This window comes from Dermacentor silvarum, chromosome 3 (assembly GCF_013339745.2).
Source record: "Dermacentor silvarum isolate Dsil-2018 chromosome 3, BIME_Dsil_1.4, whole genome shotgun sequence".
In the NCBI taxonomy this organism is placed as follows: domain Eukaryota; kingdom Metazoa; phylum Arthropoda; class Arachnida; order Ixodida; family Ixodidae; genus Dermacentor; species Dermacentor silvarum.
The window spans coordinates 110,535,063-110,561,069 of NC_051156.1; the positions used below are offsets into that span (position 1 = coordinate 110,535,063).

The 26,007-nt window shown below is 45.2% G+C and overlaps 1 protein-coding gene across 1 annotated transcript; it reads left to right on the plus strand.

Annotated features, from left to right (window-relative positions):
- The first annotated feature begins 10,179 nt into the window (after positions 1-10,179).
- LOC119445689 (uncharacterized) lies at positions 10,180-17,161 on the plus strand. The gene is made up of 3 exons (XM_037709970.2): positions 10,180-10,333; positions 13,233-13,303; positions 16,939-17,161. Exons 1-3 carry the CDS (start codon positions 10,282-10,284, stop codon positions 17,119-17,121), a joined length of 306 nt encoding a protein of 101 aa, XP_037565898.1. The 5' UTR covers positions 10,180-10,281; the 3' UTR covers positions 17,122-17,161.
- The last annotated feature ends 8,846 nt before the right edge of the window (positions 17,162-26,007 follow it).

Here is a 26,007-nt window from a genome sequence, read left to right on the forward strand (position 1 = left end):
AACTCCCTGGCGGCAGCTGCTTCGTTGACGCGGCCCAATATGGCAACAGCAAAAATTTCACAGTAGTGTGAAACCACACTACTGTGGTTTCACACTCATCAACCACAGGGGTTCGACCGTTAACGCAGCTTCGGTACGAAGCACATCGTCATGTGCGGCCGACAAGTGGCCATTGCCTTGGCCCTCCTGGACGAGAAACATGCCAACGTCCATCTTCAGCGACTCCAGGGAAGCCATCCGCGCCTTTAGCGTTGGCGCCGTGTGTAAGGAAGCCTGTCGCATCATAGACGGCAAAAGCATCGCCACCCACACTCTCACGTGGTTCCCCTCTCACATCGGCGTCCAGGGCAATGAGGAGGCATGACCGCTGGCAAAAGCAGCACACCATGCTCCTGTACCATTCAGCACCGCTGTAACTACCTTTGACTATACGCAAGGCACATGTTGCAACGGCACCTAACGGCGCTCCACCCGGATCGGCGCGTCGCCAGCGGTCGCCCTCCCCGTCCACTTCCTGATCGCGGCCTCACAAGGCAGGAGTGGTCTCTCCTGCTGCGCCTCCGGATCGGCTGCTCCTGGACGGCTGCCCGGAAGTGTACAGCAAAGGCCTGGCTCCAACCCCGGCCTGCTCAGCGTGCGGAGAGGAGGAAACAATCGAACATCTACTTTGTTTCTGCCCCGCCTTCTCCAAAGAAAGGGCTTCTCCCTACACGTCTTCCGACGCCTAGGACTCTCTACGGACTCAGCGTCGCAGCTGCTCTTTCCCGGTCGGCACCACGGCTCCGCCTTCATGCAGCTTCTTACATTCCTGGAGGACACGGGGCTGTCGTGCAAATTGTGAATGTGCCGGCTGGCTACCCTACGGTCAAGGGCTGTGTAATCGATCGACCTTCACCCTCTTCTCTTTTCTTTCTTCTTTACATCCCCCACCCCTTCCCCAAGGCGCTGAGTCGTGCTTCCTTGCAGAAAATAGCGCCTGTTCCTCTTCACAAGCATAATCTCTCTCTCTCACGCGCGCGCGCGCGCGCGACAGGCCGTGGAGGGACGGGAGGGAGGGAGGGAGGGAGGGAGGGGAGGCGATGTTTAGCTGCGGCACCAAATGCGTATGTATATAAAAACGTTACGAGTCGAGAACGTGGTAAAGACTTACGACTCTGCTCGACGAGTGTGCCGTTCTGATCTCCTCGAAAACCTCCGAGCCGCCCCCAGAGGCACCGGCAACAGTCACCAACGCCGCGCGCGTTCGTTGCGAACGCGGGCAAAACGCCGACGGCGTCGACAACAGTCCTGCGCGTTGCTGGTACTGCTGCATGTCCAAGTTTATACAGCTGATAAAACTACTATCATATACTCCGCATCTATTTGCTATCGCAATTGATGCTTCGCCTTCCGGGTGAAACTGCGACTTTTTTTTTCGCAACGTAACTTACGCCATCGGGACAGATTTAACAATATAAAGGGCATGAGTCAGGCGGTGGTACCTAGGTGAAATGAACGACCGAGAAAGATGGACTTGTACAGTCACTTTCTTTTGGAAGCACTGATAACGTTGTAATTTAAACCACAATAGAACTTCGTGCACGGTATTTTTCTCAGCAGCTTAATAGAAGGCTAATCAGTCCTGATAACATTAAACTATAACTTTTTAGCAGACACACTCTCTGATGACTTTAATATATATACAATAAAGGGCTCTGTAATTTCCACCGTGACTTAACGTAGGTACGATGGCGTACTTCATGTAATAATCGCTGTCATCCTAATCACATATACCGCATTACTAATTACATCTACCATGGCCTCGGCTAAATCCCAAGAAGCAATTGCCTACCTCTTCTCATTGCTAAAGGCTCGGTAGGCGTAAGACAGGCCAAAATTCGAATATGAATGCGCAGTTTGGAATTAGTATAGAACCTTCAGTGATTTAGAACGTATGCATTACACTCGAGTCTCTCCCAAATCAGACAATAACATTCATTTACTCTGACTACTCCTTTATCATCAGTGCTAATAAAAAAAAGCATGCTGAGCTTCTATCGGAAGGTTTGCGTCGTGAAGTCGCCTGACCTTGCACAAGTTCTACAATTCTACGCTCCCATATTCCATCATGAAGAGCTCGGTGCTTATCATCACGTATAAGCTAAAAATCAGCCTCGCCTTCATAACGTATAGTCAGCGTCAAAAGCTTTCGGACGCCGGAAGCTGAGAATATATTTATATTTCTGCGGCTTAGCACGCATCGTGGTATTCGGATTCACAGCGTATACTAGTCTACAGTAAATAATAGTTTTGCATAATTTTACTGGCTGCGGGCGTAGCTTCGTTGAAAATGAACTTATTCGCAGAACTTCGGCCGCGTAAACTTTTGACGGCGACTGTGCTATTGGACACCTATGTTTTCTTTATTCTTCACAAAATTTTTTTAAATGAATGTCTTTCCAGCCAACGTCATGCAGTGCTTACACTTGCTTAATTTTCAGGACAGCCATCTCAGACATGATGTATTAAGTATAAGAACTGAACTATTATATATTACGTCATTATTATCACCAATGAGGTGTAATAGATATGTAAACAAATACAGTATCATAACATTGACTATGAAATTTTACTCAAATCTCAAGACTACTTCAAAACTTCGCCTGTTTGTCTTGTGTACGTCCCTATGCTTTCTAGGTAACCGAAAGCGCAAAATTCAAGGGTGAAATTGACATGTCCTGTGGCACCATGGCATAAAAGGGAAGGTGTGGCTTAGTGGGACCAAATGAAAGGTTCAGCTGCCATTGTGCTACTCACGCACAAGGAACAACACTTTTGTATTTTATTTGCAGGCAGTAGACAACGTGATAAATGGTGTCAGTGGACGTTGGCGTGATCATGGCAAAACCACCGTACCGATATGGGTCATAAACGATTCAAATAAGGGAACATTTCTGGAAACCCTCACGGTCCTTTCTCATGTTTCTTCAATAGTTCAAACACGTTAACTTTAGGGTAGGAGAATATTCTCTTCTTGTTGCGCACCAGTGATTACATCATAATGCTGCGACCTGATTAAGCAATAAAGTTAGTCAAGAACAGAACAGCAGAGTGCTGTAGCAACTTTGGTGATTGTAGCCGAAACCAATGTCTTCTTGCACAACTTTGTGGGCATAACTAAAAAAGACTCCGGTCTGTGATTGGAATCGTTCTCTATTTTTACACGACAGGCTGCATTAACATGTCCCGGTGTCTTTTCGCATAATTTTTAACACTCCTCTGCATAAGTCGTGGTAAAAAGATATGAACACCTTTAGTATTTCTGGAATTTCGGGAAGGTATATGGGAATGGTTCAAATGATAAGACACGTGCGCTGCATATTGAGGATAGAATGTTTGTTTCGAGGTACCGGTTTGTATGTAGTAAGCAAACAAGCTTGTGCAATAATTCGGACAGCCTTCATTTGCACCGAGGATCCGGTACGCAAAAATTCTGCTTTGATATAATGCAAATATACTCAGTCAAATAGCTTCAACTATATTCCTTTGTAATGGCATATTCGGGTGGTCGTGTTAGAGCACTCTGGTAGCGCTACAAAGGTCATGTAAAACAGTTACTAAGCGTTACCGTTTGCATAAACTGGTTCCTCTGATGATAACGAAGAAAGATCATCACTTCCATACCTTGTTATAGTCGTAATACAGGTTTTAAGTTGTTTTTCACCACCTTTGTAGCACGGCCAGAGCGCTCTGAAACCGCCACTCGAAGATGCCATAAGGATACTACGTCTGGGTGTGCAGCCAACTTTTATACTTCTGTGTCTTTTAGTTGCACACACTGGACACTATTTTTGTGGTATGTTTCAAGGTGCACAAGAGTCGCACAAACACGCCGTTCCCATGACATAGCTGACAAGGCAAAAATATTTTTAGTAATGCCTTCATAAATATTCGCCTTAAGAAAGAAATGAACTTTCAAAACACGTAACCTGGGTTTATTGTCTATCATACATTACACCTAAAGTGCAAAAGAAGTTTGGAAGCACGTTCGCATGTTCACGAAACCAGCCAGCTATTTTTTAGGAAGAAGTTGGTACAGCAGAAAGAAACGAAACAAGAACCGTAACTAAACGACCTGCATTTCGGAATATGCCATCTGGCGGAAAACCGCCAAACTAAGCAGCGACAAAGTGATAAAAAAAGAGAGCGGCGCAGCTGGCTTCGAACCTGCGAACTCACGATCGTGGTATCAGTGATCTTGATCTCTGGACGCTCATAACGCTCGGCTATCGCTACGACATGCTGTTGTAGGCAAGAAACAAAGTTTATATATGTACGACAATAAATTCCGCGACCTTGTTATGAAAACTTCGATTTTGGAACGACTTTTTTGCTATTTCAAGAGCTGCTGCTGCAACTAGCTGAAAGATGAGTCATTGAAGTTGATAAATCCCCGATAATACGTCGATCGATGCAATAGGCGCATCGCAAATTGCTTTTTACTGGTCAAAAAAGCCTCCACAATTTGGCCTTTTCCATGGACTCCCATACTTCAAACTTCCACCGCAATTTGGAACGGGTTTTCTGCCGTAAGTAATGGTACCGCTTGCATGAGATGTCGGGCTAAGCGCCTAGAGCCTATTTCCACAGTAATATTTAGAAAGATGGCTTCTATGATTAGTTATTTGGGAAAAACGACGCTCTCCCATAGAAAACGCGCATGTTTTCAGAGGCGGCCGCCAGAGGCGCTGTTCGGCGATGTCCCAGATTCCTGGTATTGTCGCTACGCACGCTGCTTGATCGCTCTCGCTGGGGATCTACTGCCAGGCGGCTAGCAGAGAGGTTGCAATGGAGAGCCTTTGTGCGCTGGATCCAAAACAACCGGAAGTAGACGACATGATGTGACATCATGAAGTAGAGCCAGCGAAGGTGGAGCTTAGCCCCGATCATTCGGCGAACGAGTTGAGGAGAAAATGCATGGCTACATACGAGGGTAACTTGTCCGTATAGCTGCCTTAATACGAGACACTTCACTTAAATTGTGACGCGAATGTTTTACTGTAGCTGTGCCCTACGCGTCTACAAAATTTGTCTAAACTATTTCAGGGACATTTTAATTACAAACATGTTACACCTCACTTCAACCTTCACAACGGCCCGCCGCCCACCTAGCTCGGTGACCACCGCAGTCATGGCCGAAGACGCTTCCCATGTCGCGACCTCGCATTGTGTAGGACTTCTATAGATTGCAATATTTGGTCCATGTATCCTAAGTAAATATATTACATTTATTTAGAAGAAATGCACCAATACGCACGCGGGACAGAATTAGATGAACATCAGAAATTATTTAGTCACACTCAACAGCAAGCAAGAATCTGTATTTCGTAGTCATTATATTTGACCATAATTTTCCTTTCTTTATTGGCACGCACAAAGTGTCGCTATCGCTGACATGGGAAACTTAACGCATTGGTGATAGGTAAGGCTCCGTATTTTCGGAGGTTACTTATCTGAAAATTCGGGGGGTGTTTTTCGGAGTTTATATTCTGGCGGAAATTGAGGGTTTATCGGAGTTTGTTTATCGTAAATTCCCAAGTCTCCGAAATTTGGAGTTAAATTTTCCATTATTCTCAATACTCCGAAATCTTAGATGAAATGATATCTGAACGCGAAAACATCAGAACACACGAAGCGTAGTTTGTTGTCTGGAAGGTTTGAGCGCACAAACACATAAACACACAAGCACTAATACTTGAATACAAAACACCTACGTTTGTGCGCACTACAACCTTAAGGCTTGTTGCAATTGATGCAATCATACTTTACGAGGTTGCTGTCACTAATGAAAGCACGCTCCTTTCGATTGATGATTCTCAGCTTTGAAAATGCCCTTTCAACGATTGCGCTATAAAAAAACTAAGTGCGCAGCACGAGAACACTGGCCACTGGACAGTGTGAAGTCTCCAAGCGACAGGGGTCCAACAATGTTACTGATTAATTAGCTTTAATAGTTCGCAACATCACTCATGACTTGGCTCATGTTGTCAATTTCAAAAAACACTGACTTAAAAATCGGCGCATAGGTTTCGAACGCGCGGGGTAACTCATGCTTCATCATTAGATTCACAATTTGAACACTATTCCAAAACGATTCACTAGTGTACTCCATGGAGTGCATCGAAAAGGTTCCTCTCAACTGTCTGGTTCCACTTTTCAGCGACAGCAGCATAGGATCCATGATGGTCTGCGACAGTCGTTGAGTGGTCATAGGTCTCTCTCTCCGTGCGCGACAAGCCCTTTGTTAAATGTGCGATGGGTGTTGTCTACGAGATACTGTTGACGTGAGGTAAAGTTTATATCGGTCAAACCGGCCGATGTATCAATGACTGCTTAGAACATACGCTTTCGATATAGAATGAAACAGGGTCATATTGGCTGTTAAAATCGGGGTTTATCGGATACATAGGAATTGTCAACAATTTTACCGGCGAATGTTTATCGGATTTTTTAGGATATATCCGAAAACACGGAGCCCTAGTGATAGGAAATGAACAGAATTGGAGAAGAAGAATCACTACAAACTACATACCTTGACCTGGGACCCAGAACAGCAATGGCTGGCCCAACGAAAATGCGGACAGCGGCACGAATGTGACAATAAAAATGGCAAAGGCAACACAGCCACAGAAAAAGGACAGGAACTACGGTACGAGGACGATGAAACGACGAAATAATGATGACGGCGAGCGACGTCACGTCCGCGGCGAAGCATGGTGATTATGACGTCAAGAAAATGCTTTAGCTTTCGACCAGCTCAGATTTCACTATGTAAACCCCACAGATGGTCTCGTGAGACAAATGTTGACCCATTTGAAATAACTAAGTTTGTGTTTATTTTAATCTGATTAACATTATTTGCCTACATCAGGCGTTGTGAGTCTGCCTGCCTGTCTGCCTGTCTGCCTGCCTGCCTGCCTGCCTGCCTGCCTGCCTGCCTGCCCGTCCGTCCGTCCGTCCGTCCGTCCGTCCGTCCGTCCGTCCGTCCGTCCGTCCGTCCGTCCGTCGTCCGTCCGTCTGTCTGTCTGTCTGTCTGTCTGTCTGTCTGTCTGTCTGTCTGTCTGTCTGTCTGTCTGTCTGTCTGTCTGTCTGTCTGTCTGTCTGTCTGTCTGTCTGTCTGTCTGTCTGTCTGTCTGTCTGTCTGTCTGTCTGTCTGTCTGTCTGTCTGTCTGTCTGTCTGTCTGTCTGTCTGTCTGTCTGTCTGTCCGTCCGTCCGTCCGTCCGTCCGTCCGTCCGTCCGTCCGTCCGTCCGTCCGTCCGTCCGTCTGTCTGTCTGTCTGTCTGTCTGTATGTCTGTCCGTCCGTCTGTCCATCCATCCGCCCGTTCGTCCGTCCGTCAGTCAGTCTGTCTGTCTGTCTGTCTGTCTGTCCGTCCGTCCGTCCGTCCGTCTGTCCGTCCGTCCGTCCTTCTGTCTGTCTGTCCGTCCGTCCGTCCGTCCGTCCGTCCGTCCGTCCGTCTGTCCGTCCGTCCGTCCGTCCGTCCGTCCGTCCGTCCGTCTATCTATCTATCTATCTATCTATCTATCTATCTATCTAGCTAGCTAGCTAGCTGGCTAGCTAGCTAGCTATCCAGCCTCCTACGTTTATCCAGTGACCCAGCTTCTTTACCAGCTATTTGCTCGTCATCGTGATGCCATTGTGGTCGTTACAGTAAATTCTATCATCGTCATTCCAGCTTTGTCATGCTACTCCACGTCATCCCGTCGCTGTCACGCCATTTGTCGTCATACACTGGTGAGGCATTCGTTATCAATACAGTCGTCGTGATGCCACCGCGATTGTTCTATAGCTTTAACTCCAGCTTCGTTATGCGACTGTCTTCATGTCGTCGTCGTCATCCGCCCATTCTCCTCATACTGTTGGTACGCCATCGTCGTCAATTAAATTCATCCCAATCTCGTCATGCCGACGTCGTCGCACAGTTACAGTGTACTAGAATTCTAGTACACTGTAGCACAGTCGTCTTGATGCAATTGCCGTCATGCCTCCATTGTCGCGTTGTCGTTTTGCCTTCAACATCACTTAAGAAATTTCATCCCGTTGTCGTCCTACTGCCTTCGTGGTGCCATCGACACCATTCCTTCGCCATCATTCTGGTTTAATCATACCGTCGTCATTCAAGCGTGATTATTCCGCCGTTGTTATGTCAACGTCTTCATTGCGTCTTCGTCGTGACATCATGGCCGCCATTGTTGTCATACCATGGGCAGACATTTAATGTCATGCCGCCGCCGTAAATACACCTTGACCGTTTTAGCGCCGTCACATTAGTTTCGTAATGAGGGTCTCGTTAGCCTCGCGTTAGCAACGATAGCCAGAGGTAGTACGATAGCCTTACATCCGGAAGTACGTGATTCTTATCGAAATTGTGAACGCAGATTTTCCTTACTTCCGCCGGTCTAACAAAGTGCGTTAATTGGTGTAAACTGTAAGGGTGCGAAGATTTACACTGATTCTAACACGTTTCTTCATTGATGTCAGCTATTGGCCATTATCAGCCGCATATGGAAGTCTGCTATATGACGATATATGGCAGTTACTCCCCCCCAAAAACAAAAAAAAAACAAAAAAAAAGAGCGAGAAGAAGGCTTATTTTGGAAAGTCTCAGAAAAAAAAACACGTCTCCGTAGTCAAATTTTGCAGTCGTACACGACTTGAAAATTGTCTGACATGTTCACAGCAGCTTATGTTGTCGTCGGACTACGTTTTGCCACCAGTCGAGGGGAGTTCAGTGCCCCTTTAAGCGAATAGCTTTATTTGCCCCTTCCACTAGTTTTCGAGGTTGACGGTGGTTGATGGTGTTGCACGGTTGGTGGTCAGACATGCGATACGAAGGCGCCGAGAGAGGAGGGGTGGGAGGGCAGAGTTGCAGGGAGGTGCAGGGGAGGGGGTGGTCTGTCGCACCCGAGCTCTCAGGCCACCGAGTTGCATGGAGGGGTGGGAAGAGGAGGGAGGGAGAGTGGCTACCGCTCGCTCGCTCGTGCGTTCGTTCGTTCGAACGGCCTACTCGCATGTATAAACAATCATCTTCGCTGGATTGGTACAATTTTTTGTTCAGTAATAACTTACGCGCTGTACGCACTGTACAGCCTGATGCAGCGTGATTTTGAGTGATTGACGAGTGCCATTTATTTACGACCCCCCCCCAAGGAAAAAAAAACAAAAAAACTAGCATCTGCACATTCATCTGCACGCTATGCATTTACGCGGAGGACTTTTGCCACCGTAATATTACTACACTATACAGCGATGCCTACTACTACTAAGTGGTTCGTTATGAGAAAAGGAAAGGTTGGCGCTTTCTTCGGCAGCCCTTGACCGAGCATCGCTCAGCGCCGAAGCGCAGATCAATGTAACATCACGATCTTCGCGCAATTTAACTTATTTTTCGGTAAACTCAGAGAAATGTGCAGATAACATTTGACGCAGTAATTGACGCAGCAGAAGGCAACGATATCAAGATTTGAAGATCCTGTGGTGATAGTATTGTTAATATATTCGCTCAACGTGTAACTCATTATCTATGTGTTGTACATGCATAATGATTATAGGAGTGAAGCAGTAAGTCTAAAAGAGCAACGGCTATTATATCCTGAACTTCTTTTGCCTTTATATGAAAAACTGGTTTAGAACCGCCAACCTCTGCACTGTTTCTATTAAAGTATAGTTTCATAAATTCTTTATTGCCTCATCTGAGTGTGCAGGTGGCCCGGTGGAAATGTACGCGCTCATTGCGTTTGCGAACTGAGAGCTACAGCCAATGTAACGGAAAGTTATCAACATGTCTGTCTAGTTCAGGTATTGATGACTAAAAGTTTGTATTGTGATAACTTTTTTTTATTTAGGGTGATATGGCAAATAAACCTTGGGGACCTGATTCGCAGCGAAATAGACTCTATGGCTGTACCAGTCTTATGTTTTTCATGTCATTAGTTGGCGGAGCAAGCATACGATGGTGAAACGGGTGCGTCACGTCAAGTGCGTAAACATGTTTGCGGTGCTGCTACGCAGCGCAGGCATTTGGAGGAAGTACGTTGTTTTCATAAAACCACGTGAATTTCACTGCTTGCGGACTCCAATGCACGTGTTGATTTTGCAGAGACCTCGATGAGTACGTAGAATCGGAGGTAACAGCGTCACGTGATTTATGCAGAAGTGCGCAGAAATTCCACCCTGAGAGCATATATAAGCAGAAGTTGTTGCTGTTTAAATCAGAAATCCAGTGGAAAAAACCGCTTCAGGATGAAGACGCTTGGCCTTTTCTTGGTGGTAGCGCTCGCAGCTGTCGTCGTAGGCATGTATCAATGGGATTATTATTCTATATTTCTAGGGACTGCATTCGGGCCTTTTTGCTTTGAGTATATCAAACTTAATTTCTTATTGAGAGCCGTTTCAATATTCTTCTCCCCTCCCCTGCCGCCATAATTATAGAGAGATAGATAAATTAGACAGGGATGTTCTCATTCTTTGAAGAACCACGCGAATATCAGTGAAGATTACTGAGAAATAATATTAGCTTCTTCTGCTATTCAGAACTCTCTCAGCAGTTGGATGCACAGTAACACTAGAGAATAAGTCGGGGACTGTATACAAATACAAGCCAGTGCGTCCCTTGATTAGAATATCTACAGAGCATTACACACCATTAAAATTTGTATGATCCTAACCTTAGAAGAAATGTCGCTTCATCAGGGCACGTTCAGCCTGCATACATGACGCAGCGAACGAGTCATCTTTTTCTCAAATTCAATAACACACATTTTGCTTAAGGACAATCTAGTCAGGAAATTTACCTGGTGGTGCAATAGTTATTTTATGCGTAAGATATGAAGCAGACACCTCCGTCTAGCTAAGGGAATAAAAAACACAGGACGAAACCATGGACGCCAACTTCAAAACTCAGTTGATATACCTGTTAGCGCACTGATAAAAATTTCTAAAAGTAGGCGAGTCGGTCAAAGTACTTGCGCAGGTCACGCCTTCCCAACCGCTCCTTTAGTAGACGCCCAATAACGACTGCGCTGCAAGTGCACTGTGAGTTACTCTCGTCCACCAAATTATAGCCTCAACCAAATCAGTACGCAACCATTAACAAGACGTTTAGAGGTTCTTGCGAGATTGAAGTGCTAAACAGAGCATTTAAGTAAGCAGGGTTGTTTGGCTTTCTAGTGCATAGTAATATGCCAGTTTTTGTTCTATAAAAAGAAATGAAGCATGAAATTTTACCGGTCTGTGGTGTCCTACTTGAGTTGTTCTAACCGAAACCCTGCTCTTGCGAAATGCATCCCAAAGATAAGCGGGCGCGGGTAACTATCGATGGCTCAAAGCATCCGCTAAAGATGACGGGCGGCTAAGAGCAGAGACACCAAAAACAAGTTTGTCCTGCGTGTGTTTTTCTACCATAGTAAAAAAAGGATTACTGCAAACTCCGCTTCACAGCAATGGCCTAGATTTATCTGTGCTGGTTATCCCGTCTTTCGAATCTGGTATTATTAAGTTCATCTGCACAACGTTTTTTTTTCCCTTAATCCCATCCCTCTTTGCAGAGTAGCCAATCGGACACTTAACCTGGTTAACCTCTCTGCCTTTCACCTCTTATTTTCCTTCCTTCCTTCTTTCCTCCCTTCCTTCCTTCCTTCCTTCCTTCCTTCCTTTTCTTGTCAGTCAAGAATCACCTCATTGATCCTAATCTACTGCCACGCTAGAATGATCGATTGACACAACAAAGTGGTAGTACTAATAAATTCCTTAGTTTGTTTGTATTGTACTAAATAATTCCATACAGAAGAGCTGTTTATTCTGTACAGGAACTGAACAGGCTTCGCGACTGTTGGCGGGGCTGCTAAGGTTGCTGCGGTATTGAAAAATATTTCGGAATGGCCGAAGGTCCTTTCGGTCACTACTATGTCAGAAATTTGCTACGTCAGTTCATTTTTTTTTGCAAAAAGAACGAATAACTGGTGTTGTGATGATAAAAACAAAGGCAGGTGCACTAGTCGAAATTTACCAGTTTATGACTCGTATTTTAGTTGACGGTAGTGTGTGGCTAGATTTTATATCTTGTGCTGCGTCTACAACGCCAAAGAGGAAAGCCATTGAACGGCCCCTTACCAAGTTCGTGTGTTGAAAACAGACAAGCAGGGTGCGTCGATCACACGTTGGCGACCCTATCGGAAAAGTATAAAACCACTCTACGGCGCTGAAACTGCTGAATTTACTAACAACAGCTCTTGCACTCTCTCTCTCTCTCTCCAGAGTGATATCCCTGAATTTCGCTTTAACACCTAATTACAAAATTTAAACGAACTGACACGGCATCCTGCTCTGAAATCTTGCTAAATTGAGGGTCTTTCTAGGAATGTTGTGTAATTCTTTGTTTACTGATATAGCGTTTCTACTTGACCTCAGCCGTTGCCAAAATTTACAATAATACAAGAGATATGATGCAAAAACTGCAAGGTGGCGTCCCCGCCCATCTTTGACATTTGTGTTTTCTTTTTTAACCCCCTAATAACGTCAAAAGTAAATTCAAAACGCCAAAACTCAACTCAATGTACCTAGTGTGCTTATTAAAGCAACGCGTCTTTTATCTACTGTACTACGTGTGCTTCGGAATTTTCTGTCGCCGCTCGAACACAGCCCCCCCCCCCCCCCCCCCGGCGCCCACGCACACAAAGCTTAAAGAAAAAAAAAACTGCAAGCATGAGCGCATCGATGACGCCAAGTGACAAACTCACACAAAAGTCTAGCATGTCAAGCACAGCGCATGCTAGACTTCTGACAGACGTGAATGTAAACTTTAGATTTTAGAATTTAAACTTTAGAATTTAGACTCAGTCATCAATGAATAATCAGGCCAAGCAAAGCGCTCCCGTGGAAGTGGATACGGACAATGTTGTGGTATAAGTCAGAGTGGTGGGGGAGACTAGGTTACCTGGGATGCCTAGACAGACTTCTGAAGAAATGAAGAAGGGGGAACCGGAACGAGAAAGTCAGTGCTATGCAGCAAACGTCGCGCAACAACGACCGCGCCATTGCTTCGAAGCTTCGCGTTCTCACGGCTCCGACACAAGCGTTGGAACTGTTCACATTTTTGCTCTTTGCACTGCTATTAGGTTTTATATATATACAAAAAAAAACTGTGCAGCCTGTATATGTCAAGTGCTAAAACACAGACATATCTTTATTTGCAGCATTCGCCCATCACGGTGGCGGTGGAGGTCTCGGCGGTGGCTGTGGAGCTTCTGAGCCTCCGATGCCTCCGGTGAGTGTGAAAGTTATGAAACGTTTTGTAACGCAAGAAGTTCCAGAATCATTCCTGCGGTCACTGATCGCATGTAACCCGCCGTGGTTGCTCAGTGGCTATGGTGTTGGGCTGCTGAGCACGAGCTTGCGGGATCGAATCCCGGCCACGGCGGCCGCATTTCGATGGAGGCGAAATGCGAAAACACCCGTGTACTTAGATTTAGGTGCACGTTAAAGAACCCCAGGTGGTCCAAATTTCCGGAGTCCCCCACTACGGCGTGCCTCATAATCAGAACTGGTTTTGGCACGTAAAACCCCATAATTTAATTTTTTTTTTGATCGCATGTATTTTTCATGACAGTACCCTTGTGTGGTGGTTGCGAATGGGCAAAGTGAAGAGCCAATATATTATATTTTAATGTAGGAACAAGCAAAAGTTCAGATAAACCATATCGCGATTGTTTTGGGTGTTTACTTGTTCCGGCTCGAAAACAACTCAGGATAATATTTACGCTATCAAGAAGTCGCTATCCCGCAACCCTGCCTTCGTGTTATGAAAACAAGGAAAACAGAACTAGGATGAATGAATGTACCATTTCTGCTTGAAAGATTGTCGAAAGCCCAGTCGAAGTGGCACTCGCATACGTGTGTACATCTTCTCCCCTATATTTTAGATAGCCAAAGAGAGTCGTTTAGAGAATGTTGCAGTGCCAAGCTTTGTCACTGGAGGACCTCGATTTCTTCACTGTGCAGTGTCTTGCGTGCTAACTCGTTATCGAGATGTGTACTCAAAGCGAAAAACAAGCTCAGTAATAAATGGTGAAATCGAAACTTGTGATAGGAGCTATCCATAGCATTTCAAACTACTGCATATTAAAATTATATAAAAGAAAAGGCTTCAGTCAACATTTTTTGAAGTTTGCTCATTCATATTGAGCGTAGTTTTAAAATAGCGCTTTACAAAAATGCCTAAAAAAACTCGAATTTGTGCATGCCTAAAAGCCACAAATTTCACTGGCGTCACCCACCAAAGCTAGAGAACTGACATTAAAGTATGAATAAGGCAGTGATAATATTGTAAGGTGTGAGTATAGCAAGCTGCGGCCTGTTAATCCACAGAAGTACGCCAGAGGAACACTGTTCCAAGTTAGGACCTACTCCTTCTATTACGTGGACCCACCACAATTGAAAGAATTAGGTAAATTCCCGAGAATTTATGTGCCAGAGCCACATTCTGATTATCAGACCTGCCGTAGTAATTTGCACCACTTGAGGTTCTTTAAAGTGCACCTTAGTTTAGGCAGATGAACTTGTAGAGATTTCACCCCTAAGGAAATGCGGCCGCTCCGGACGACGCCGCACCCACTACCTCGAGATCATCCCAGCAACGCCTTTGCGTTTTAGCTACCGCAACTTACCGCTACCGCAATTTTGCACGTTGCTTTTTGACATAACGGATAACACAATGACAGCCTGTTGTCGCGGCGATGCTATCATTGAACACCATGCACCGGAGAAAGTATGGTTACTCCGAGGGCAGCCTGTGTCCCCGCCCATTGTAATAGACAGCTTTATTGTTTCCGCTATTGCGGCAAACGCTGCTGGTTTGGACATTTTGCCGGATTGGCAGAGGCGTAAATGGGAGCGGCCGGAGCGGTGCAGCCGCTTAGTGGCGCAGGGTGCAACAGCGCCAACACAGAGCTAATATTGCAATTACCACTTGTACCCTACTTGGCTGCAGGTGAAAATTATCGGCAGGGGCGAATCTATATCTCACTGCGAATATTAACGCCGGCAGCGAAGTAAGTGGCGCAAGCTATTAGCGAAGTCAACAGCGAATCAGCTCTGCACCACTCCGGCCGTTCATGCTTACGCCTCCGCCCATCAGGCGCAACGCCCAGTCCACCCGCGTTTACCAGAATACCAGGCAGAGTAAACCACTGGAAATAAGGCCCCATCCATCGCGCGTAGATTTACGGCTGCATGCATTAGCGAAGAACTTCTCAGATCAAGGAGGCGCTGGCCTGAATACAAGCCACCTATTTTTCGTAGCGAGACCATACCAATACAATAAGTGGCAACACGCAAACTGCTATACGGATATGCTGGATGTCCCAGTTACGATGCATCGCGTTTTTAAATAAAGACGGACATTTTATGCGAAGCTAACCAAGTGCTTATTGTTCAGAGTCGAGTATAGCAGCCGCCAGTGATTTTCTGTTGAGTTCATTCAATTTATTAATTAATTGCAATTGGCTGTTTTTTATTTAGTGTTCTGAATGGTGTGCTGTAAATGAAGAAGTTGTAGAAATTCGAAAGAAACATAAAACGGGCATGTTTTCAGTTAGACACTTTATGACCGTTTATCTTTTCGTGCTGACAAAGATTGTGAAAATTGATGATATCACACGACGAACCATTCACCCAACTGAAATAGCAGCGCCCTCAAACGCGCTGCACAGGAGATTGCGAGCTCAGTCTTTCCACAACCTATCAATCAGCAGTTATCGGCCCTCTTTCCTTATCAACACCAACGTGCCGTGCTGTCGCGGGCGGGGCGTGCCAGATAAAACACCAGCTCGGCCGGTAACTGCAATGGTGCTTTTCTATGTTGGCGGATGGTTGGTCACGTGATATCTTTTATTTCTCGCTGGCTTTTTTTATCGACCGCAAAAATTAAAGCGGCAAAAATTGTCTGGCTGAAAACAAGCCAGCTTTTAGTTTCAATTTCTTACAAATTCTTCATTGACAGCAATGCATTCAGAGAATTAGCTGACAAATAGGTAATAAATAATGCCCGTCACTAAAAAAACATCCTTGCAGAAGGTTTCGCCATGTTTTCGCATTTCGCCTCCATCCAAATGCGGCCTCCGCAGCAGAGATTTGATCTCGCGCCCTTGGATTAGCAGCGCATCACCGAAGCAACTACGTCATTATGGCAGGTGCACATAGAGCGATTTTAATCCGTCTTTAATCCATGCTACGAAATACATGTACAACTTCGCAAAAGCAGTTTGTGATTATATGAACAGGAACGCTAATCTATACACTCAGCAAATTTGAGGGACGGACAGCCTGAAAATTGTGCTAGGCTCAGAATTCCTACGAAACGAACGTGATAACTATTCTGCTCCGTTTTATTTGCACATTCCCAACATGTTTCCCTGTTTAAAAAGATCAAATTATATGGCTTAAGGTCCGTAAGCAATCCATAGGCTATGGTACACGCCGTAGCGAGAAGCTCGGGATAAATTACGACCGCCTAAGTTCTTTAATGTCTATATTACAGTACGTACGAACGTTTTCACATACCACCCCCATTGCAATGTCACCATCGCGGCCAGATTCTCAGCAGCAGAAAGTCAGAGCCCCTGCACTAAATCGGCGGGCGTGTGTTCCAATGAACTAATGTAGATGTCAATGACTAAATCTTCGTTATTGGACATCTGGACACTGCGATTCATCTTAGAAGTAACGTTCAACTCTTCAGGCAATTCTCGCCCACAGGTGGAAGTGTGCGAAAGGATCCGCGCGATCTAATAAAAAAATGTTGGATGAAAAACAACACCTATGCACCCAGTGTTCTTGATCGAGGTGCGTCCCTACTTTCTAAATGTCGTACCTAAATTGTGCTTTCTTGGTGATAACAACCAGCCGAGCGACGACTCTGGTGGTCCTGGAGAAGAGGTGAATTCGACCGAACCCACCACAGAGATGATGTCCAGGGAAGATACAAGTTCTGCTGCCGGGAATGACACTGCGACCGACGCAATGAACATTACATCAGCAGTGACGGAAGAGACCCCCGGAACCAACTCCAGTACGGCGTCCCGTTGACGTCGAGATCCGCTCTGAAATAAATATTTGTTCGCAAGAACTCTCTTTCAATCAAATGCGAACACTGATCTTATAACAATGCGCCCTTTGTCCAAGTTTTTGCAATGCGACGAGTTCAAATTTTTGCGCTTCGTAGAATATGTGTACGCAGACCTAAGTTCGTCTTGATTTTGTAAGCGCTTCTTGACAAAACTTGATTGTGATGAACTAACACATCTACTTGATTTTAACGTTACTGTTACTGTATAACTGAAGTCGAGGGTTTGACGAAAACTCGTCTGGCGAGGAAAGAACATGGCTGTACAAACGTACACTCACCAACTGAAGAACACAAAAACAACAGATTGACGTTTCGGCGCCCAGTACGGTGTCTTGTTCACAATAAACGAATGCATGGTGATCTTTATTATACATGCGGCGGTAGACGTAAGGCGCTTGCGTACAAATCAGGGAGGGGGCCCCATGTCCGGTTTATTGTGTTAGTCGTAGATTGTATGCAAAATGATTCGAGAAGCAATCGCGATGATAATTTCTTCTCTCTTTCGATGATGGAAGCCGAATGCCAGTTAATACTGTGACCAGTCTTCTCGTGATGCTCTGCTAGGGAGCTGGAAACCGTGTGTCCTTTGGCTACATCATTGCGGTGCTGCTGTAGCCTTCTTTTAAAGTTTCCCGTCTCGATTACGTAGCACGCCTGGCAGTCATGGCAAGGAATTTTGTAGATGACGCCGGGATATTTTTCTTTTTCGGGGCTGTCTTTGACTCGGACGAGCTGTTGTTTTAGTTGGCTTGAAGGGCCGTGGCAGATTTGTACATCATAATCTTTGAAAATTCTTGAGATTGACTCGCTCACGCCTCGTGCATAGGGGAGAGATGCCCGTTTCCTTGTTTTCATCGGCCTGATACGGGGTTCAGCGGCACGCTTTTCTTCAGTGTTTATAAACTGGTGGCGGTAGTCATTGCTGACCAAATCCTGCGTCACCCTCTTCAACTCAGCTCTGCGTGCGTCAGTAGTCGAACACAGTCGGAATGCACGGGTGAACAGTGTAGAGGCAACAGATCGTTTTTGTCCAACGGGATGGGCAGAATCAAAGTGCAGATATTTCCCTGTGTGGGTAGCCTTCCGATAAACGCTTGTTGAAAGGCTTGATGCAGTACGCATGACTTCAACGTCAAGGAAAGCCAGGCGACCATTAATTTCTTCTTCAACGGTGAATTCTATTGTGCTTTGGAAATAGTTCAGGTGCTGGAGAAAAGGTGCGACGTCTTCGCGGCGGATAACGGAAAAACAATCGTCGACATACCGCAGGAACAATTTTGGAGCAGACTGAAACGTCGTGAGGGCATTATCTTCGAGGGCTTCCAAGGCACTGTTGGCACAAGACACTGACACCGACGCTCCCATTGCCGTTCCAAACACCTGCCTGTAAAATGATCCATTAAATGAAAAGTATGTGTTGCGTAAGCAAAACTCCAAGAGGCGGCACACGTCGTCGACTTCGAATGGGGTGTGCGAGGGCAGAGATGTGTCGTTTTGCAATGCCCTTCGGCAGCAGTCCACAGCATAATCCACAGGTGTGCGTGTGAACATAGACTTAATGTCAAAGGAGACCATGACGTCTTCGCTGTCTTAAGTCACGTTCCTGACCTTGTCGACAAAATCAGCGGAGTCCTTTACGAACGTCGACGTACGTCCAACGAGGGGTCGGAGCACACCATGAAGATAGCCAGAGAGACGATGCAACGGAGAGCGAGTGTAGTCTACTATAGGCCGCAGCGTGACATTGGGCTTGTGAACCTTGGGCAGGCCGCATATTGCAGGAGCTGAGCCGTTGTGGCACAGCAGCTTGTTATACAGGTGCTTCTTTTCGGGTGGCACAAACTTGAAAACGTCAGTCAGTAGCTTCTGAAGTTCTGACTCGGTCTTTCTTGTGGGGTCCCGGTTGACCTTCGAATATGTGGACAGGTCCTGGAGATGCTCCGTCATTTTCGAAACGTAGTCATCCCAATTAATGACGACCGCGGCATTCCCCTTGTCCGCAGGCAAGATGACTATAGCTTTGTTATTTTGCAGTCTTTTCATGGCTGCTTTATCGGGTTGACTGATGCTTGAGGTCCTAGCATTACGAAGCTTTGAAAGAGCCCCAATAGAGCGGGTGCGTGCTTCACTTTGCAGAGAGGGCTCGACTTGACGTACTGCCTCTTCAACTGCACAAGCCATCTTCTGCATACTTGGCGTGGTACCAATGTTGAAGTTCAGGCCATGGCTTTGCAGATGAAGCTCGGCGTTACTTTTTTACTTTTTTTCATGGCGACATGTTAAATGCCAAGAATCAGCAAATCTGTTCCATAACCTCCGGGTATGCTTCAAGGAAGACACTAGAGAAGTATCTACTCCTGAGGACTGGAATTATACAGCCATGACTCTGCTGTGCAAGCCAACATCATTGCACGAGCTCAGGAAGCCACCAAGATCCGACAACTCACGGACGCTTAGCAAACGTTTAAAACGCCACTTCCGGCACTCTAAAATGCCCCCTTTACCAAATGAAGTATCTACTCACTCATTCAAAGAGACAGCAATATGGCGATCTTTAATCAAAAAGAAGGGGGTGGCGCTCAGGTCGCAATAGACACACCGACAAAAAAAACACATAATCGCTATTTAGGTTTATACTGCGAGACACACCACGGAGGAAAATAGACAGTGTAGAGTGAGCTGATTTATCTCGCAATAGAATTCTTGTGGAGAACTAATTAATGTTCACGAAGGCGAAGGCTTATTCAGGTATACCTTTTACTCTGCTCGCCTTGGCTCTTGCATGCGCTTTCCGGACCTCGTTTCTCTCTTTCTTTCGCTTTTAAATCTGTTTCCGCTAAACATGCGTGCATTTATGGACGAGGGCAGCAGGAAAACTTCAGTTACTCGTGAGAACGAACGGTGAACGTTGAGGTCCAAGTCGTGAAATCTGACGGCGATGACGTGTCATCGGAGTGCGTAAGCTCATGTTCTGTAGTCTGATAAAAGCGCGGAAAGTATTTATTGTGCTGAGCTATAGTTTATGCTATTTCGACAGGATATAAAGGCGCCGCGCAGCGGCACTGTTCCTTCAATTAGTAGTTCGTTTAAATGCCTCCGCTGTTTTTTCTCCAAGAAGTTGCAGCTGCTTCAACGGGTGAGCCGGTAATCCTTACTCCGTGTGACAGATTCCATGTAAGTAGATGTTTACCGTGGTGCCTGTTACAAACTTCAATCAGGAAGATTTTATTGACACGCGTGCATTGTTTATACTTTTGTCGTAACCGTTTTTTACCGCCTTACCTCTGTGAGTGTGGTCCAAGTGACTCGACAACAAAAACGCTTTACGAAACGAGCGCTTCGTTAATGTTCCCCGACACTTCTAAGCGTTAACTCGAGGAAAGCATCAAAAAGGTGCGTAGACACCTAAGCACTTTTAATTAGTTGTAAATGCGAAAGCATTAATGTTCAATTGAACACCACTGAGCGATTTTTTCAGTCTTGCGCTGCGAGTAATGTACCATAGCGCTACGTGCTGCCAGATCCAGTAAGCAAGCAGCCTGCGGTACCAACGCCGTATGCCACCGACGTCCTGTCCGACGAGAGATTGGTGGAAGTAGCGGCCACCAAGGCCGGCAGCACGCGCAGCAGCTAAGCTCAGTGGGAGTGGGAGAGATACGGACCGCACGCCGGTTTCCGATGGTGAGAGCTAGGGTGACGTGGCGTTGCGGCGATTCCCTTTCCCCTCACGCAACACGTGGCCTGCTGATGAAGAAGCCGGTGTTCCGATTTGCTCGGTCTACTCCGTCGAGGCACGCTCGTTACGTGGGGTCGCAGCGAATGGGACTATAGGTGCCTTTTCGCTCCTACAGGCGCCTCCAGCTTTGTCGCCCAATGGGCCATTTGATGATTTCGCATTAAATTTATAGCATATCTACAGGTGACGTTGTTATTATACACGAGGGCAACGCTCCACGAATGTTCTGGAAAAGGCGGTGAAGTGAGCCGACTGCATCCATAGTAAAGATAGTCTCTTTCGTGCATGTGTAATTTAATATCAATGCCTCACAGCAGGTCCTACCTGTGCAGAAACTGCACATTTAAGGACCTCCCACCTCAGTCACCACAGTGTGTTAAATATCAGACGACGAGCACGATGGCGGGGACTAGCGCGTGCAGTAAAAACGGCGCCATTACAATGGCAAGCATGGACGCGTTGCTTCTGCTCTCCGTGCAACAATCTCCCCCTTTTAACGCGACAATGCTAAGGGCCCCGTTTTATTCCGTATACATTTCCGTATACATTTAGGTATATGTATATGCCTCGCCTTGTTATATGGCATTGCGGTATATGCAGGTTATATTGCCACACCATTCTATCACTAAAGTTGCTTATACCTTGTCTTACATTCTTGACAATGTTATTCCTAGGATTTTTGTGAAAGTGAAAGCTTTTTCTTTTCAACGAAAAGAGTGCGCCAAGACAAAAAACAATAGCCTGGCAAGGTCCTGGTCACCTGTAGAACAGCTGTCATTGTGCACAAGCACTTCACAAGAAATTCACAATGAATTTCACAAGCCTTGTAAAACGCATGGCGCAGTAAGTTAACATGCATGAAATTTGTACAATAAAATAATAACTAATCGCCTACACAACTTATCGTACGAACGGTATAAAATGTACGTAATAATTTTTTACAAACATAAAAAATATCTGGCATAAAGCACAGAAAACACAGAAACAATATCACAAATCTGACATGTGCGTAAGAGAAAAACATCTCAATGATAGTAAACTACATACGAAGTCTATGGACTAAATGCTTATCTCATTCCATTTGGTTCAGTAGGCGTTTTTAATTGCATATTTAAAACGTTTTTGTGGAAGGTAATATTAGGTTTCAAAGGTAAATTCATTTTTTACCGTGGGACTTTGGTAACTTAGTGTTTGCTTGCCGTGATTGCTACGTGTGATTGGAACAAGTTTACGTTTCGTGCGGAAAGCATATCGGCTGCTGGAATTATCTGGACAAGAAATGAACGATTGATGGCGATGGATGTAATTAAGTAGATAGAAATTATATACTTCTTTTACTTTAGGTATGCCATGTTTCTGAAATAGCGGTGACGTAGGTAAATCTGAAGGTCTTCCATGAAACCTCCCAAGAGCACGCAAAGCGCCTTTCTGAATTGAAATTAGTTTAAGGTAATTGTTAGAAGTCGTAGTTCCTTAAACAAGAATGCAGTATGATAACCTTGAGTACAGGAGTACGTAATACATGGATATTTTTAACCAGGGGGGCAACAAATGAGATATCTTATACAAACAACCGACTGTTTTAGTTAGATCAAACATTAATTTGGTGGTGTGATACTTCCATGAAAGAGCATCATTGAACCAAACACCAAAACTCTTCTGGTCTGAAACTCTCTGTAATTCAGTACACTCGTAGACAACTTTCAGAGTGATATTTTCTACTGTATTAATAGAATGAAAAGTAGTGTAGTTTGCGTTTGATAAATTAAGGCTTAGCCTATTAGTCAATAACCAGTTATGTAGTTTTATTAAATGTGCATTTGCCGCCGCTTACACTTGGGACAAGGAGCAGTATGTAAAAAATATATTCGTATCATCAACGCACATGACCAGATTAGGCGATTTGAATATGTTAACAATGTCATTTATGTATACCAAAAACAATACTGTCCTAATATTGAACTTTGAGGAACACCATGCCAAATTTTCAATTTCTGGGAGGGTACGCCATTGACCTGAACATACTGCAATGTGGTAATTAAATAGCTCTTTAGCAAGTCAGGTACAATACCCCGTATGCCATAACTGTTAAGCTTGCATAGCAGGGTGTTGTGATGAACGCAATCGAATGTCTTTCGGAAATCTAAGAAAAGGTCAAGAGCGTATTGTTTTATTTCGATGTTCCTAATTATTTTGTCTTTTACTGTTAGAATTGCCTGCTCAGTTGCATTTGTTTTTGAGGAATCCATACTGCGACGAAGTAGTAACATTGTACTTATGGAAAAATTTTCGAGACGAGTAATAATGACACCTTCAAGGACTTTTGACAAAACGGGTAGAACAGAAATGGGTCTATAATTAGATATGTCATTCTTTCCGCCACTTGTATAAACGGGACATGCACCTGCTATCTTCAGCTGATCTGGGTACACTCCGCTTTCTAACATACGATTTTCGATGTAGCAGAAGACATCACATATTAAAGAAGATACATACTTCAAAGGTACTGCTAGTATACCATCATGCCCAGGTGAAACTGGATTGTTTACCTTATGAATTAATGAAGATTTTTCGTGAGTAGTAGTTGGCATAAGAGAAGTAGAATTTTGTAAGGGAGTGATAAGATGAGAAAGTGTGCGCAGCACAGGTGTGTCACCGACGTACATATAGAATCTGCTACATTAATGAAAAAAATTATTGAAACTGGTTGTGAGATCAGAACCTGTAAATTCACCATTGACTGTCATAATAGCAAGGGGCGATTCTGAACTACATTTATTAGTTAGAGGCAATTTCACGCCAAACTTTTCTGCTGTCAGACTGTACTTTTTTAAACCGATCCATGCAGTAAGTATATTTAGCTATTCTTATATTCCGGTTAAGTTTATTTCTATATTTTTTTTCAAATTCACTGAGGGTGTTGGCATCACGGCTCTTAATAAACGTGTGATACCAATGGTTTTTCGTCTTAATTCTTTTGTACAGTTCTCGAGTCAACCAATGCTTTTTAAACTTTTGCAAGTTCAAATTTCTTTCAGTGGAAAGGCGTTGTAGCACCAAAGAAACTGCTCAATAAATGCAGCAAATGCTTTGTTTACGTCAGTTGTATCATACACATTATCTCAATGTGCACTTTAAACTAATATTTTGAACATACTCATTGTGTTAGCAATAATTACTCTATATAACCGTGGGACCTTCATATCTATGTCGTGCATGACAGGCAGGAGGCAAAAGATTGTCAAACGATCGCTTATGTTATAGGGAGAGGACACCAGAGAGAATGTTATTAGATACCATATTTGTAATACAGACGTCTAGTAGACTACTTGTTTCAAAAGTTACCCTTTCAGGTAAAGATACACAATTCCAGCGGGCAAAGGTTGCAACGGTATTATTGAATAGCATAAATCTTTCGGCAATAATATTTATGTCATCCATATTAATAAATACGCGTCCTGTAGAAGTCAGATACACCAGTAAATTTTCTAGGAAGTCGAAAAAGTGCCGTTTGTTACCGGTGGGAGGTCTGTATATTTTAACGACCCCTACATCTTTGGTAGATACAGTACTGTATTCCACATTAGAATCTATTATGCAAAATTCATCTATTACAGAATGTTTGTACAATTTATTTACATACACCGCGAGACCACCACCCTTTCAGTGTGGCCTTAAAAATCTATTATAAGTACCATTGTCAAAGTGGGGATGATCCTCATGGGATGTTAGCCATGTTTGAGTACGGGCGGCGGTTGAAGCTAAGGATGGCTCCAGGACGTAGCCCGGTTCCGGAGCGTTAGCTCTGGGTCGTAGCCCGAGCTCGGCACCGTAGCGGTGGGATGAGTGCCGGGACGAAGCCCAGCACAGCAGTAGGGTGAAAGCCGGGACGACGCCTGGTTCGAAGAACAGGACCAGGGCTCTGGGACGTAGCCCGAGCCTGGCAGCACGGCAGCGGTCGTGCGAGCCGGGACGAGGCCCAGCTCAGTAAGACCCACGACAGTGGCAGAAGCCGGGCCGACGCCCGGTTTGGAGAACAGGACCATGGCTCTGGGACGTGGCCCGAGCCCGGCAGCACGGCAGCGGTCGTGCGAGCGGGGACGAGGCCCAGCTCAGCAGGACCCGCGACGATGGTAGAAGCCGGGGCGGCGCCCGGTTCGCAGTGCAGGACCGGGATGCCGGGATGTGGGCCGGCGTTCGGTCCGCTCCATCTCGCTGCACTGCCCGTTCTGTCAGCTTGGCTGCCCCGTCGTTCCAGATGTCTCTCCCGGCACGCGCACCGACCACGCGCACCAGCGACGCTCACTCCCGCGCTTTTCGGCCCCGCAGGACGAGCACAAGCACCGAAAAGCCCGCGTATTTCGAACATCGGCCCCGCACACCGATTATAGGTCGTCCTCCTACCACACCATGTTTATGTAAACACCAAAAAAATGAAATTTATGCTGTATGGAAGCAAAAACTAGTTCATGTGGTCACCCGTGTGTTTGATACTTCAAACATTAAAAGGAATAGCACTGAGCCTTTTCTCTACAGAGCCAAGCTTCGTTCTGAAGCATTCCACATTACAGCCAGCAAAAGTTCATGGCCATGCGACAGTCCATCTTAGGACACGGACATTACCTAGTCATTTTTTCAAGATCACTAAAAACAGTGATCCTCAGAGCGTCAATCAGTTCACTTTGACATGCGAATACCTTACCCCCAATGGTCCAGACATATTTACATTACACTAGGTCGCAAACCGGACGTGCGTCGGGTTAACCTCCCTGCCTTTCCTCTCTTCTATTTCCCTCTCTCTCTCACATTACACTAATTTCTTGGGTGCAATGGCGGCACCTAACAACTGATTATTAAACGGAGATAGATGCTCATAAACATAGACAACCCTTCCATCCGAGAACCAAGCATACTGTTATTAAGTCTCTGTTTCCTTGCCTTAGAAAGGAACGTGTTCCTTTTTTCTCGTCGAACAAAACGAACTATAATGTTCGTCTCGTCCGAGTTCCGAGTGGGAATGCGATAACATGTATGGATGTCTAATTCACTGACTGGTTGACCAACAACTTCGCCAATTTTTTTACGACATCAACAGGTTTGGCATTCGACT

Bases quoted from the DNA above. Each gene is read 5' to 3' on its own strand.
- LOC119445689 (XM_037709970.2), top strand. From the start codon at position 10,282: ATGAAGACGCTTGGCCTTTTCTTGGTGGTAGCGCTCGCAGCTGTCGTC. The intron at 10,334-13,232 runs GCATGTATCAAT...CTTTATTTGCAG, and splicing joins GCTCGCAGCTGTCGTCGTAG to CATTCGCCCATCACGGTGGC. The intron at 13,304-16,938 runs GTGAGTGTGAAA...GATAACAACCAG, and splicing joins CTGAGCCTCCGATGCCTCCG to CCGAGCGACGACTCTGGTGG.